Source organism: Terrapene carolina, unplaced genomic scaffold, assembly GCF_002925995.2.
Source record: "Terrapene carolina triunguis isolate 2854851 unplaced genomic scaffold, T_m_triunguis-2.0 Scaffold58, whole genome shotgun sequence".
NCBI classification, from domain to species: Eukaryota; Metazoa; Chordata; order Testudines; family Emydidae; genus Terrapene; species Terrapene triunguis.
Genome location: NW_020664409.1, coordinates 36,062,663 through 36,077,040, shown reverse-complemented (window position 1 = coordinate 36,077,040; position 14,378 = coordinate 36,062,663). Strand labels below are relative to the sequence as shown.

The 14,378-nt window shown below is 42.0% G+C and overlaps 1 protein-coding gene across 3 annotated transcripts in view; it reads left to right on the top strand.

The window, feature by feature from the left end:
- OSBPL1A (oxysterol binding protein like 1A) overlaps positions 1-14,378 on the top strand; it is a 149,734-nt gene that overhangs the window by 93,210 nt on the left and 42,146 nt on the right. For all 3 annotated transcript variants that reach the window (XM_026661649.2, XM_029913586.1, XM_026661655.2), the window contains exon 16: positions 9,225-9,387. In XM_026661649.2, the coding sequence (XP_026517434.1) occupies positions 9,225-9,387 (163 nt within the window). The remainder of the gene's footprint in view (positions 1-9,224; positions 9,388-14,378) is intronic.

Below are 14,378 nucleotides of genomic sequence, written 5' to 3'. Positions count from 1 at the left end.
GTCAGGATGCCTGGATTAGTTTCTGGATTTACAGATTAGGTGGATGTAATGAAGAAACTTTCGATTTGAAGTGAGTATTTCCTGCATTTGAGCCAGGAAGGGAAAGGAGTATCATCTTTGCCTAATGAGTTTTCTGGGTCTGGTTGATTTAAAGCATCCTGGGCACAATGTGGTGAGCTGAGCCTATGGTATCGATCAGCCATATTTCCATGATGTAGACCATGATGCGCTTTTGTAATACAGTCTGTAACATTTTACCTGTCAACAATTTGCTCAGCTTACCTCCTTGATTAGTCACGACGTCTTGTTTTGTGTGTTCGAAGTGTACCCATTAGTAGCAGCATAAGTCACTTGTTAGTGACACAACTATTCCTTCTATAAATTTCTCTCTGAAATGAGTAAACAGTAAATGTTATCAGAGCTGAGCAGGCATCTCGCTGAGCAAGAAATGATTGTTGCAACAAAGCATGGTGGATTAAAAAAAAATTGGCTCAGTGTTTCAATGCACTGGCTTACACGAACACGACAGTAATGGTTTGAAGAAAAAAATGTTTACTCAAGCTACAAGGAGGACTTACTGGAGTCAGTAAAGGCTCTTGCTGTCTTGCTTTGACAGAGTGAGGCCACGTGATGGGTTGTAATCTTCCTTACTGTTAGTGGGTTAGCTTATGAGAAAGCTACCGTTAAAAGCAATAAGTTGATGAAAGCTTTCTCAAAGTGTATTTTTCTGTATTGGAAAACTCTTAATACTCCAGGAATTCTGCTATGCCATCTAAACTTTTACACTGATAAGTCTTCATTCTATGATTCTATTATCTTCCAGAATAATTGCTTTTACTGAAACTCAAACGTATGCTTAAAACCAGGAGTACCTGCAGTATAAAATTATAATTGCATTCTGCTGTATATGTACCAACTGGCTTCAGCTTTCATTTCAGCACACACCAAGACCAAACTTTCTCAGTCATGTACTTATGCAGTGGTAAATCTAAAAGCACGTCATCATGCCACTGACTTTGCTGGGCACCTTTATGTGACTATTAATGTTCAGAAACGTTAGTTAATAAGAAAGGACTCTGTGCCATCTTTGAAATCTCCACATATTTATAGTTGTGCTGCTCAGAGGATGTTGGGAAGGTTCCTATAATCTTATCAATGGGGAAGATACTGAAAGATGTCAGTCACTAGATGTAACTGAACTCTTTAGGTTTGAACAGACAGCTAGAACTGTATAGATGCAAGTAACATCAAATATTAAACTTGGAAGCTGTAAGTAGTAGAATGATAAATTACTCAGCGCTAGTTCAAACTGGTAGTGACCAAAAGAATTCAACTATGTGGGAAGAAACTGGTACTAGGGAAACAATGAGCTGCATTGTAGCAATTGTGTGGGTTTGTTTTTGTACTGGAATATACAGTTGTGTTCATGTTTCAGACTTCTCTCTATAGTTGAAGGCTGACTTAAACTGTTACTCTTAAACTTTCCTTGGTGGTCGTCTTGTATTTAATGCTAAATATCACAAGTCAGAGAATCCCCTATTTTGATTCCTACTGCTCCCTGTATTGGTAGCTTTACATAAGTTCATGATGCATATTAGGACTGGAGCTGGCTGCAACACTTTTTTTTAAAATAAAGACTAGCTTTGTAGATCAAAATAAAAATTCTCTGCAAGAACTTTCATTCTAGAAGATGGTTCTGATTTTGGTAAACTTCTACAAAAACTCTTTGGCTTTTCATGGGAAAGTAAAGCTAGAAGTTTATCTTAAAAAGCATATATGAGCAGTTTTAAATATGGTGAAATACTCATGCTACAAATGACTTCAATAATTTCCATCCCACCATCAACCTCAGCCTAGATCAATCCACACAAGCGGTCCATTTCCTGGACACTACTGTGCTAATAAGCGATGATCACATAAATACCACCCTATACCAGAAACCTACTGACCGCTACACTTACCTACATGCCTCCAGCTTCCATCCAGGACACACCACACGATCCATTGTCTACAGCCCTCAGACAGAGACAAGCACCTACAAGATCTCTATCAAGCATTCTTAAAACTACAATACCCACCTGCTGAAGTGAAAAAACAGATTGACAGAGCCAGACGAGTACCCAGAAGTCACCTCCTATAAGACAGCCCAACAAAGAAAATAACAAAACACCACTAGCTGTCACCTTCAGCCCCCAACTAAAACCTCTCCAGCGCATCATCAAAGATCTACAACCGATCCTGAAAGATGATCCCTCACTCTCGCAGATCTTGGGAGACAGACCTGTCCTCGCTTACAGACAACCCCCCAACCTAAAGCAAATACTCACCAGCAACCACACATCACTGAACAAAAACACTGACCCAGGAACCTATCCTTGTAACAAAGCCCGATGCCAACTCTGTCCACATATCTATTCAAGTGACATCATCATAGGACTTAATCACATCAGCCATACCATCGGGCTCGTTCACCTGCACATCTACCAATGTGATATATGCCATCATGTGCCAGCAATGCCCCTCTGCCATGTACATTGGCCAAACCGGACAGTCTCTTCGCAAAAGAATTAATGGACACAAATCTGACATCAGGAATCATAATACTCAAAAACCAGTGGGAGAACACTTTAACCTGTCTGGTCATTCAATGACAGACCTGCGGGTGGCTATTTTACAACAGAAAAACTTCAAAAACAGACTCCAACGAGAGATTGCGGAGCTGGAATTGGTATGCAAACAAGACACAATCAATTTAGGATTGAATAAGGACTGGGAATGGCTGAGCCATTACAAACATTGAATCTATCTCCCCTTGTAAGTATTCTCACACTTCTTATCAAACTGTCTGTACTGGGCTATCTTGATTATCACTTCAGACGTTTTTTTCCTCTTACTTAATTGGCCTCTCAGAGTTGGTAAGACAACTCCCACCTGTTCATGCTCTCTGTATGTGTGTATATATATCTCCTCAATATATGTTCCATTCTATATGCATCCGAAGAAGTGGGCTGTAGCCCACCAAAGCTTATAATCTAATAAATTTTGTTAATTTCTAAGGTGCCACAAGTACTCCTGTTCTGTTCTTCATGCTACAAATTCATTTTAAATGTTGTAACAAAAGAATATTAATCTTTGTTATAAAAAATTGAAACTAGAGACATTTCACCTTACATTGCAATACTATAAATGTGTCCAAAGGGTTGGTCTTATCCATGATAGCATGCAGTCTATTGGAATACTTGTTTTTTGGTAAATTAATAGTATTCCTCAAACAGCAGTAGGGTGAAATGCAGAACTTGCAAGTTGAAGGGCTGGTAATCAGAACTAGTCTTGAAGTGGACAACAGAGCAAAATTGATTAAAGGTAGGAAGATTGAGGAAAGGGAGGTTTTAAAAAAAACTTTTTTTCTAAAGCCTGGTGGGTGGACATGAATTCATCACTGTGGTTCCAACCTCCTGAGATTTGCCATAAAGCCTGGGTCTTGTACCAGAAATAACTGCTGGCCCAAAGAACAAGCAACCTGTTTTAAAGACTAGAACTTCTCCAGAACTAGAAACTAATTCTGTACCTCCATCGGAAAGCTGGTAATCTACTGGTGTGTAACGTTGATTCTAGTCATGGTGCTTCATGATATCAAACCTTAATTGTGCCATTCCATCACCATTTTTCAGCCTATCTTTTTTTTCTTCAGTTGTGACCTGACTCTAATAAGTAGCATTTGAGCAGCGATCAAAAATTCACGCTTTGTGTTTGCTACAGAGCATTTGCTGAGTGGGCAGTGATTTTTCCTGTGCTCATGGGTTATCTACCCTCTATAGTAAGTAAGTATTCCAAAAAGACACTAGATTTCTTACTGCTAGATCTTTGAGATCTCAGGAGAAACTGAAGACACAATTACCTTGATGGCTCAATTTATTTTTTCTGGCTAATGGAGGCTTATTAGTGAAATGGTACTCTTGTCTAAGGGGTTGTTTGAAGAAATACTATCTGGCTGTGGAGCTTCTTCAGTCATTCTGTTAATACTAATGTGCCATTCTGTAGTGCCTTTTAATGTGTGTTACAGACACGAAGGGCTCAACTATTCCCTGATATAGGATGGGTATTTTTACAGTCTCTGAAAGAAAAGTTGAAAGACTCCCCCCAAGCTAGCACAATGAGTAAGTGGAGAACCTACTTGATTTAGTTGGGGACTGGTCCTGCTTTGAGCAGGGGGTTGGACTAGATGACCTCCTGAGGTCCCTTCCAACCCTGATATTCTATGATTCTATGAATCTAGAAGTGGAGAACCTAGAAGTTTTTGTCATGGTAGACTATGCTACTTTAGGTAGACTGTTAAACAAGATTGGACAATGAATTCCTGGAAAAGTGCAATATTATAATGTGCTTTTTGAAGCTGGGCATTACTGCAGATAATTCCAGGGAAATATTATGTTTGAGAAGGAAGAAGATCCTTCTTCACAATTCAGAATGTCCAAATGTACAGCTTCTATTAACGCGTCTAAGATTGTGTTCTTTCAGAAAGCGAAATGAAATGAGCCATGTTGCCCTCTTGGCTCCATAAAGACAGGTAATGCCATTTCAGAAATGCCAAAAAAATTAAGTCTTGCTCTATTTCAAACTTTATTTTACTCATCTCCATCTTTAATAGCTGCTGGCCTAGTTCTGTTTCCTGACAAGTCTAGATTTCTTCCTTCCCATCTTTGTCCATCCTCTCCAGCTGCCTCTAGACCTTGGTTGATATGCAGTACTTCCATAGGGCTGCTTGCAGCTGTGCTAGCATGCCACATAATGATCTCATGTATTTGTGGCACTGAAGTCTCAAACATCAATGGTATGATTCTGCCTGTTTTTTGGAATATGCCATTGTTAATGGACCTCAGTTTAAATTAACTTGGAAAATAAAATACCACAGAAGGCATTGGCTCTATTGAATTGGGATATATGATATGAATTGGAAGATGGGTACTGGATTATAGCTGTCTGTAATCCAAACTGCTCTAAATACCAGCAGGTTTCAGGGAAAATGTCTTTGTGGCAGCTTTCCTTTTCACACTTACAGCTGTAATTTGAACTCAGTCCAATGAAGGCTGCAGAATTTTCTGTTTAGTAACTGGAGTTCTTGTGCTGTCCCACTGGGTAGGGTGTATATATTTATTATTTGTATTCCTGTAGCACCTAGGAGCCCAGTCATGGATGAAGAACGTGCTGTACTAGGCACTGTACAAACACAGACTAAAAAGATGGTCCCTGCCTTATTGACCCATGTAACTGAAGACTGTGTAGGTATTAAACTTTAACAACAATTGCAGTGACAGTAGTACAGTTCATAATCTCGCAGGTAAAATCATTGTCATTCTTTCTGAGATAAAACTAGATGGATCGATAGTTTCAACTAGTAACAATCAGATTTACAAACTGTTACTGTAATCGTGTACTCCATATCATGATACTGAAAGCCTAACTGAAATAGTTAACTTGTCTTAAACACATCTCACTGATCTCAAAACTCTCATAATTCAACAGTGGAAATAGTTGAGATCTGTATTCTTGACCTGCTACAAATCTAGCACAAACTGCACTTTACAGAGACTATGAGTGGAATGCATGGTAGGGTACATTACTCTAGTACTTGGACTGGGTTTCCAGAGCTGTGCGCACACTGAGATTGATAACATTTCAATCCCAATGTGAGATTACATTAAAAGCAGCTACTGAACTTGTTCTTACTGCTGTAAAACAAAAAGTGGAAGGGAAGCAAATGAATGAGACAAATAAATACAAGGAAACTCCTCTGGAAACTGTATCATGCTGAGTATGTTCCCTTGTCTGTCTGCAAAGTCTAATTGACAGAAATGCCAGTAATATCCAATAGAATCTTATTTATAAATGGTGGGGAGGCAGGGCCCTGAAGATACTGTAGTTGGAAAGTAACTCTAAATTGTAGTGGAGGTTCTGCCTTGTTTTTCTACTGCCTCATCAGTACTTATTGGGACATTTCTTCAGACTGTTTTTTTGAAGACTTTGATGGGGAAAGGGATGGTCATTAGTGCCAATTTACTTTTGTCGATCCTCAGCCAGTATTTTGTATTAGCATTCAGCTCAAAATGTGAATTTTGGACTGAGTTTTGTGAACCAACATAGCAAATGGGCAGTTTTGTAAGACTCGAGCAGAAGTGGTCTTTCTTTACAGAAGGCTGTAGTTCAAAATGATTTAAAAATCAGTTGCTTTATGTATTTTTGCTCTTTTTTTTTTTTATATATATATATATGCAAGAACTTAATGAATGTAGTGGAAGGGAGGGCTTGCCTTGGAGCAATGCTCTAACTCCTGCTGGTAGAATCATTTAGCTCTGAAGAAAAGTGACCCGTCTCTGCAAGCGGCTTATTGCAAGGTGGGTTTGTGAATGTTGGAGAACTGGAAACGCTCTTGTAGAGGAGAAGTAAATAATATGCCTGGTCATTAGCAAGTAGGAAGAAAATAAAAATAGCACTGAGCATGAATGGTCCAAGCATTTTTTTACTTGGGGGAGGGCTGTTAGGTTTCAAAGAAGTTTCTTTCAGTGGTGGTTGCATTTATATCGATTTATGTGGAGGCTGTGCAAGGGAACTATGATTAGAGTAAAAAAATCAGAGGCTAAAAGTGGAAGGAGAACCAATTTTTTTCACTTTAAAGGCATTTCACTCTTTAAAATAGGATGTAGGTTGTATGGAATTTCAGCTGCTTTTTGGAATTTTCTTTCATTGAAAGTCTTTCTTCCTCTTTAAGACTTGCTCACTTAAGCTCCTGTCCTGCATTGAGCTCCAAACTAGTGGACTTCTTTAATTTCTGGGGCTCTGCGTGGGCTTAGTTATCTACACACTTTATTAAACTTATAAGATCAGGGCCCATATTTTATCTTAAACTTGATTTTTTTTTCTTCCCTTTCCCTCTGGTTAACTTTTTAAAACAAGGGAATTCAATTTTCAACTTCTAGTCACATTGACTTGACTAGTCTAATTTTTTCCTCACTTTGTTTACTTATTTATCTTTAGCTGCTGTCTAATGCTATAAGGATCACAGGGGAGAAACTTTTTATTTAGGTATTAGGAGCTTTACATATTTGTTTGGATAAGCATTCAGCAGCTGTGAAGCCTGGCAATTTATGGAACACAGTTACTGCTGCAAAGCTGGCTATTTTTGAGAAAGGAGAATTCACTTTTGGGGCATGGTACTCATTACACAATTATGAGTAACATTCCATGAATGACCAAGCAGACAAAAGGATTGTAGAAGAGCTGTTTTAAGATTCTGACTCTACCAGTGAAATAAAAGAAACTCAATTACTGGGTTTGGTATTGGAGCACATATGGCATGTAAGCTTCACCTACTGTTCCTCAAACTGTCATCCTTTGGTGCTGCGGGAATCTTCTTACAATAAAACATTTAGTTGAGACTTCCAGGATTTTATTCGCTTTAGTTAATTACTTTTGGTACAGTTTTCAAAAGTGCATAAGTTCTATTTGACACAGGCACTTAGGAGCCGAAATCACTTTTGAAAATGGGACGTAGGTGCATTTTGAAATTTTTACCCTTTATCACTATGTTGTGGTAAAGCCAGGAGGCTACATTTTAGTTTGCTATCTTTTATAATAAAAATTCAGATGTCTTTCTAATATTTTTTTCATGGGTAAAGTTTCAACTTTAGCATTTCACCTACCTAAGAAGTCAACATTCTTGCTATTCAACTGGCAAAATGTCTAACGTACATTTTGTTAAAATATCCCCAAGTGAAGTGTTGCATTGAATCGTTTTATAAATTGTGGGCACAGATGGCTTTAAACAAACATGCTACCTTGTTTGAGACCCAAAGATTGTAGCACAAAGAAGCTGAAAGTGGACTTGTGTATAAACAAAAGTGAAACTGACCTAATCAACTTTCATTGTTCAAGCGGAGATTGATGCAAAAAGTCTGCAAAAAGCACAGAGGCAAGTAAAATACACGTCTAAAATTATGATTATTTATAATCTTCGGTAACGTTGGTACATAAGCAGTTCTTGCTTACAAAATAAGCTGAAATTGAGTCACTATAACTCTCTAATATTGTTTCAGTTAACTACGTGTGAGAACTGGGAAGTCTGCAAAGGGGGATACAAAGGGTACTCTGAGAAGGAAATGAGGGAAAAGCGGTAGCAGGGGAAGCTGAATGCCTTTACACTGGGTGTCCGGAGGAAAAACGGAGTGTGGGGAGAAAGTCGAAGATTGAAGCAGTCTTTGGATTGGAGGGAAGGCAGCAGGTGGAGGGTTTGTGGGGGAGGCTCTCTGGGAGAGGTCCAAGTGTAAATCTTCCCCTAAAAGGAAAGAAAAGGAGGGAGTAGCACAAGGAAGAGGAGGAGGGTTAGTAGGGATATGTTACTGCTTTCATGTTAGTAGTTCTTGGAGTTCAGAAGAGATTGACACTTGTAGCACCACAGGAAAATAACAAAGGTTTAATATGTGTGGGAGGTTTTTAAATACAAAACCCATCTGCTCACCAGTCTCCTTTTGTCCTCTTCCCTCCCCCAGCCTGCCTTCTCATGTCAGTTTGTGGCTGTTCTATGAACAGTTTACAATAGGGTGATAGGAGCATTACATCAGAGACAAATCAGCCAGTCAGACTTTCCCCTCCTTTCTTCTCACCTCTTTCACTTCCTTAACTTACGTGCAAACAGTAATCTTAGGGGTTAACATGCTCCAATTTTTAAAATGTTCATTTAAATATTAGCACCTATGTAACTCTCACCTGCTGAGAAATGCAATTCAAATTATACTAGTTGGCCCAAATTAGAGTAGAACAGTAGAAGTGGCTTGCTGCATGTGGATCCAGGTTAAACACTAGAACAGGCTTTTTTATTCTGACTACCAACAAATCAGGAAACATTGTTTAAAACGTAGTAATTGTTTGGAATGTTAGCCAATCAGAAGCTGTGTGTTGAATTCAGTTGCAGAATTCCAATATATAAAACTTTAATCTTTTTTTCGAGAGACTTTTCAATAGTTTAAAAAAACGTTGAGACAAAAACTCATGTGATGGGAACAGAATTATCCTGTAATATCGCTCATATAATACACAAATAACTCAGCTACTTCAGTTTCTGTTGTAAATAACTGGTTCAAAGACCAACTAAAAATCTCATCTCTCCCAAGAATGTGTGGCTCAAAGCTATTTAGAGGATAGATTCTATTCATACATGTGTCTACTTATAGGTGAGGAATTTGAAACTGGAGCATGAGCAGGAGAAAAACAAGATCTTGTCAGAAGCACTAGAGACACTAGCCACCGAACACCATGAATTAGAGCAGTCTCTAGTTAAAGGATCACCACCTCTAAGCATCCTTAGTGAGGAACAGTTCTATGATGCTGTTTCAGGTAAGTAAATAACATCCAGAACTTGAACATGTGGCAAATGTCTATATATTTTGTTTGTTTAAAAATGGGAGGGACCCAAATCTAGTTGTACCATCTAGGGCACCTGTCTGGAAAGGTACTTCAACATTTGCTTTACTGCAGCATGACTTCTCATGTACTTAGTTAAACAAGTGCTTAAGTACCTCCTGAATCTGGGCATAGAACTGTGGCATGTTCCCGTCTACCAGGAGCAGAGTTTGCAAAACTTGGATCGTGGCAGGGCTGATCACCAGAATAGCTACTTTCCTCAACTTTTTTCTATCAAAGATATTCTGTAAAGACACAAGCCAAGAAACTTTCAATTACAGCTGACGTTATGACTCTCAGAAACAGTTTGCTTTCTTTACGTTTCATTATGGATTGAGCTAAGGATTGTCCCCAGTCACAGGCTGGGGGATGGATGAGTGTTTGTGAGGTGCCAATTCCCCCTCCCCTTTCCATAACTTAAATGTCAATATTGCAGCTGAAATTTTAATGCAATTTTTTAATTAAAAGCACCTGAGCACCATGGCATCTGTGCCTCCATAGGTCTGTTTCTCTGAAGATTAAAGAATGGTTGTTTTTGGGTCTAGGATGTATTTTTATATATTTTAAGATGTTCTTAGGGAAAGACTTGATCAAAAAGGTGTCTAGATTCTTCTCTGAACATAGTTAGGGTTTGAACTCAGTCTAAGCCCCAGCCCACTTACCCCTGTCCGTGCCTCCCCTCCCCTCAAGGAGCTGCAGCCCCACTCCTGGCTCCGAGGGGGGTGTAAGGTAAAAAGTTTGGGGACCACATGGCTAGAGCCTGAGCTCTGGGACCCTGTGAGAGTAGAGGGTCCCAGAGCTTGGGCTCCAGCCTGAGCCCAAATGTGTCTACACATCAGTTTTTAGCCCCACGGCTTGAGTCAGCTGACCTGGGCCAACCATACTGTGATCTCGTATGCTTGTGTGGACATACCTGTAGTGGTAACTTATAAGCATGCAGGAGTCTGGTTCTGAGTCTAGTGTCATAACATCTTATTCCTTGGCCCTAAAGAACTTCACACTGTCCTGGAAACTGTTCTGTGACACACAAAAGAAATAAAAAGCAGTGGTATTGATATTTCACCAGATCCATATTGGTTAATCAAGGAGTCTCCTAAGTAATGTATATCATAAGCCCCCAACCATCCAGCACCCACACACTAAACCCAACAACCAAAATTAGACCAAACTATTAGTCTTTAGGAGATTAAAACTATATTCCAGAGGCAGAGAATAGGAGGGACCAAAGTGCACCAATGCCTGAGGCCCCTGCAGTGGCAGGGAATTGATCAAGTGAGGTGTTCCCAGATGATCATGGCAAGCAACCTGAATCCCATGCTACAGAGGTAGGTGGAAAACCTCTACGGCCACTGTCAATGTAACCTGGGGGGATCAGTTAGATGCTGAGCTTGTGATCAAGAACTAACCAGCCAAGCACCAGTGAAGGGGATATTGGATGAGGTGGGCCAGTCTCTAGCTGTGGCCATCTCTAATCCTTCAGAGGAAGGAGACCAAAAAACCCCACAACCCAGTAAGTTGTATGTGTGCGCATGCATACCTGAGCATGGGGAAATCCCTTCCTGACCCCTGCAGATTACCGGTTGAAGCATGAGATTTTTAGAAACTCCAAATATGAACCAGAAGATACCCACAAGGCTGCCGAGCCCTGCCCCTCACCATCATAATCAACCCCATCATACAATCCCACTCATAAATTTGTCCAGCTGTCAAAACTGTTTGTCCCCAAAGCACCTATTGGAAGGCTGGTCCAGAACCTCACTCCTCTGATGGATAGAAACCTTCTTCCAGTTTCCAGCGTGGATTTGTTCGTGGTCGGTGTATACCCATTTGTTCTTGTACCGACATTGAAAAGATATTCAGGCTAATGGACAGACTTTCTGGTGTTTATTTCCCTGATGTATTTACAGAACGCAATCCTATCCCCCCTCAACCTGCCTTTTGCTAGGCTGAACAAGTCAGGCTCTTCCATTCTCCTTTAAGATAGGCATTCCATTCCTCTGGTCATCTTTTGAGTTTGTCTCTGTTCCCGATCTATAAAATGCCTTCGTTAATAACTAATATCAGTCAGACAATTATTGGAATTAGGAGGATAGCTGGTCAGGAGTTCATCATTTTTCCAGTTGAAAAATGCCCTTTTCTCAAACAGAACTTTTTAATGGGGAAAAAACTCGCCTTTCCTGAAAATTTTTTCAACTTTTGTCAGGAAAAATGAAATGACATTTCCTAGGCTGCTTGCCTGAAAGCCTTGAGGAAAGGGAAATTGACAAGAGCTTTCCAGATGGGTAGTTGAGAAACTGAGATTCAGTTTTGTTAAGAAACATTTTTTTCCCCCTGTAATCCCCTTAGTAGAAGGGGAGCCCATGTTTTCTGACACTTCAAGACACTTTTTTTCCAAAATGTGGACTTTTCTACAGGAAGGGACTCCAAATTAGAGCTGGCTGGAAAGTTGGAGTGGTAGCCATAGAGCACCACCACTGCTGCTTATGAGGATAAGAGTTCTCTGAATGAACCCAGCTTTCAGCCCTAAAGTAAACCCCATATCTCACTACTGCTCCTGTCCCAAACTCTTGCCCTGAAAGAAAAAGCAATGGCTTGGAATCCCATGCACAATAAAATTATATATAGCCAAAAAATAAACATTCAGGAATTGGAGGAGGAGGTTTGACACACACTTCTTAGGAAGAAATCTGCAAGCTGGCTGCTTGGCCCTCCATGTGTTTCTTCATTTTAAAAAAAAAAAGGCAGCAAAACTGACATGGAGCCGTGGCAGTGGGATATGTGTGGGTGACATGGTGACCTCCAGTTTGAATTTGGAATCCATTGTGTGTTAAGTTCTTGCCTCATTGACCCTGAAGGGACTAAATTAGCAGTCCAGAGTGACCACCCCAGCCTAAGAGTCGGACAGTAAGCAACTAGGGAGGCTCAAGAAGCCTGAGGCCCTGGTTCCAGGGTTTGGGGTGGCAGGATTGCATAGTCCCATGGGCCAGGGAAGGGCTCAGGCTCAGACAAGAGGTGTAAGAGCATGCCTTACAGATCCAGAGCTGGAACCAGTGACTAGTCCCTGTCCAGACCCATTTGGCTTAGAAGTACGTGGGATCCAGCAGTTGGGTGCACTCACAACAGACTGGTGGATTGGGCCAGGCTGTGACACAGGCATCATTAGCGTTCTTTGAGAGGGTGGTGTGGCACACTATAGTGCCTCAATCAGAAAATGGCCGATATGCACGGCTACTTCAGCTGTGACTTGTTTATTAGGCCAAATTCTCTTCCTCTCTGAGCTGCGAACAGCCAATTTAAAATCCTGCTGTAGGAGCTGTTTTTATGCAAGTACTTTTGCCAACAAGTGAGCTAGTAGAAGCTTACACTTCAAGTAATAGAATTCACAGATCTGACTTGCCCTGTGGAAAGGTAAGGGAACAGTATGTGTTTTTAAATTAATAACACAGTTCTCATTCTTCTTCGAGTGCTTGCTCATATCTATTCGAAAGAGGTGGGGGGGGGGTGTGCGCGCGCCGCATGCACAGTTCGCTGGAAGGTATTTCCCCTAGAAGCACCTGGGGTGTCAGCTCTGGAGCCCCCTGGAGTCATGCCTTCATGGTGCCGCATATAGGGCCCTGCAGACTCTCCAGTTTCTTCTTACTGTCCAGTGGTGGTCGTCGGAGCGTTTTGTCTCGTATTCAACAAGCGATCCTCTAGTGTATTTTTTGTAAATAGTTTAAATATAGTTTTAAAAAATTGTTGTAGTTAGACATCTGGACTTGGGGTACTGTGGGGTGTTTCTCTCCCCCACATCCCGGGCCCGGGGCATGCCTCGGACCCAGGGGTTTAAGCCGTGTGGGGTTTGCCAGAAGCCTATGCCCAAGGGCGACCTGCACTTAGCTTATCTTAAGTGCTTGCGGGAGTCCCATCAAGCGGACAGGTGCAAGATCTGTAGGAGCTTTTGCCCCCGCACGAAGGAGAGGGATCACAGACTAAAGTTGCTGCTAATGGAAGTAGCTCTCTGCCCCCAGTCTGAGTCAAGCCCCATGGACGCGGCACTGGGCTCCTCAGCGTAGGTGCGCAGCTTGCCGGCTTTGGTCCAGGAGGTGTTGAGGAGGACCCTCTGCACCAGCATTCCCCTGCGCCAAGCACGGCGCAGGATCAATCTTGGCACTGCTCGGTCTCCTGTCCCAAAGAAGCAGCACAGTAAGACTGATAGAGGGCGCTTCCCTTCCCGCGCATGGGAACGTGAACCCAAGGGAGGGAGACCGGGTGCAAGACCACACCTCCCCTCCAGCTCAACAGCCAGCACCGTCAACTCCAGGCCCACGGGAGGGACCATTGAGTCTGGTGACACCAGAGGTGACCCAGGTGAAGGATTTGGATCTCCCTTCCACATCCGAGACTTATGAGGCGGCGCAGGACCTGATAATATTGACAGGTCCGCACTCCCCCGACCACGGTGTCACAGCACCGGTCTTGAGGCCCCAAACGACTCAGAGGCCACTGGTGAAGTCCAGGGGCAAGCTGGCTATGATGCAGCAACGATCTACATCGGCCCAGCACCGACGGGCACAGCGCCATCATGGTCCCTGCACGCGGACTCATCGCAGTCCGCATCGGACACGGACTCATATGTCCCAGAGAAGCTGACATCGTAGCCGCTGGCACTCCCAGTCAGCGGCAATGACCCAAACTCCCTTTTCCCCCACCTCCCCAGTACAGTGGCCTCCACAATGACAGGTGCCAACTCAATGGCTCTTCTGGACCCTGTGGGCTTATCACCAGTCCCAATGGGTCCACCTCGGTACACTCCTTTTTGGTCATGTCTGAGAGAAGGACTGCATCCAGGGCCAGGGATTTCTCCCAGGCATCAGCCACTGCTACCACCGCTAGTGCCACAATTGGTACCATGCCAGGCACCGACAACAGACCTGGCATTGCAG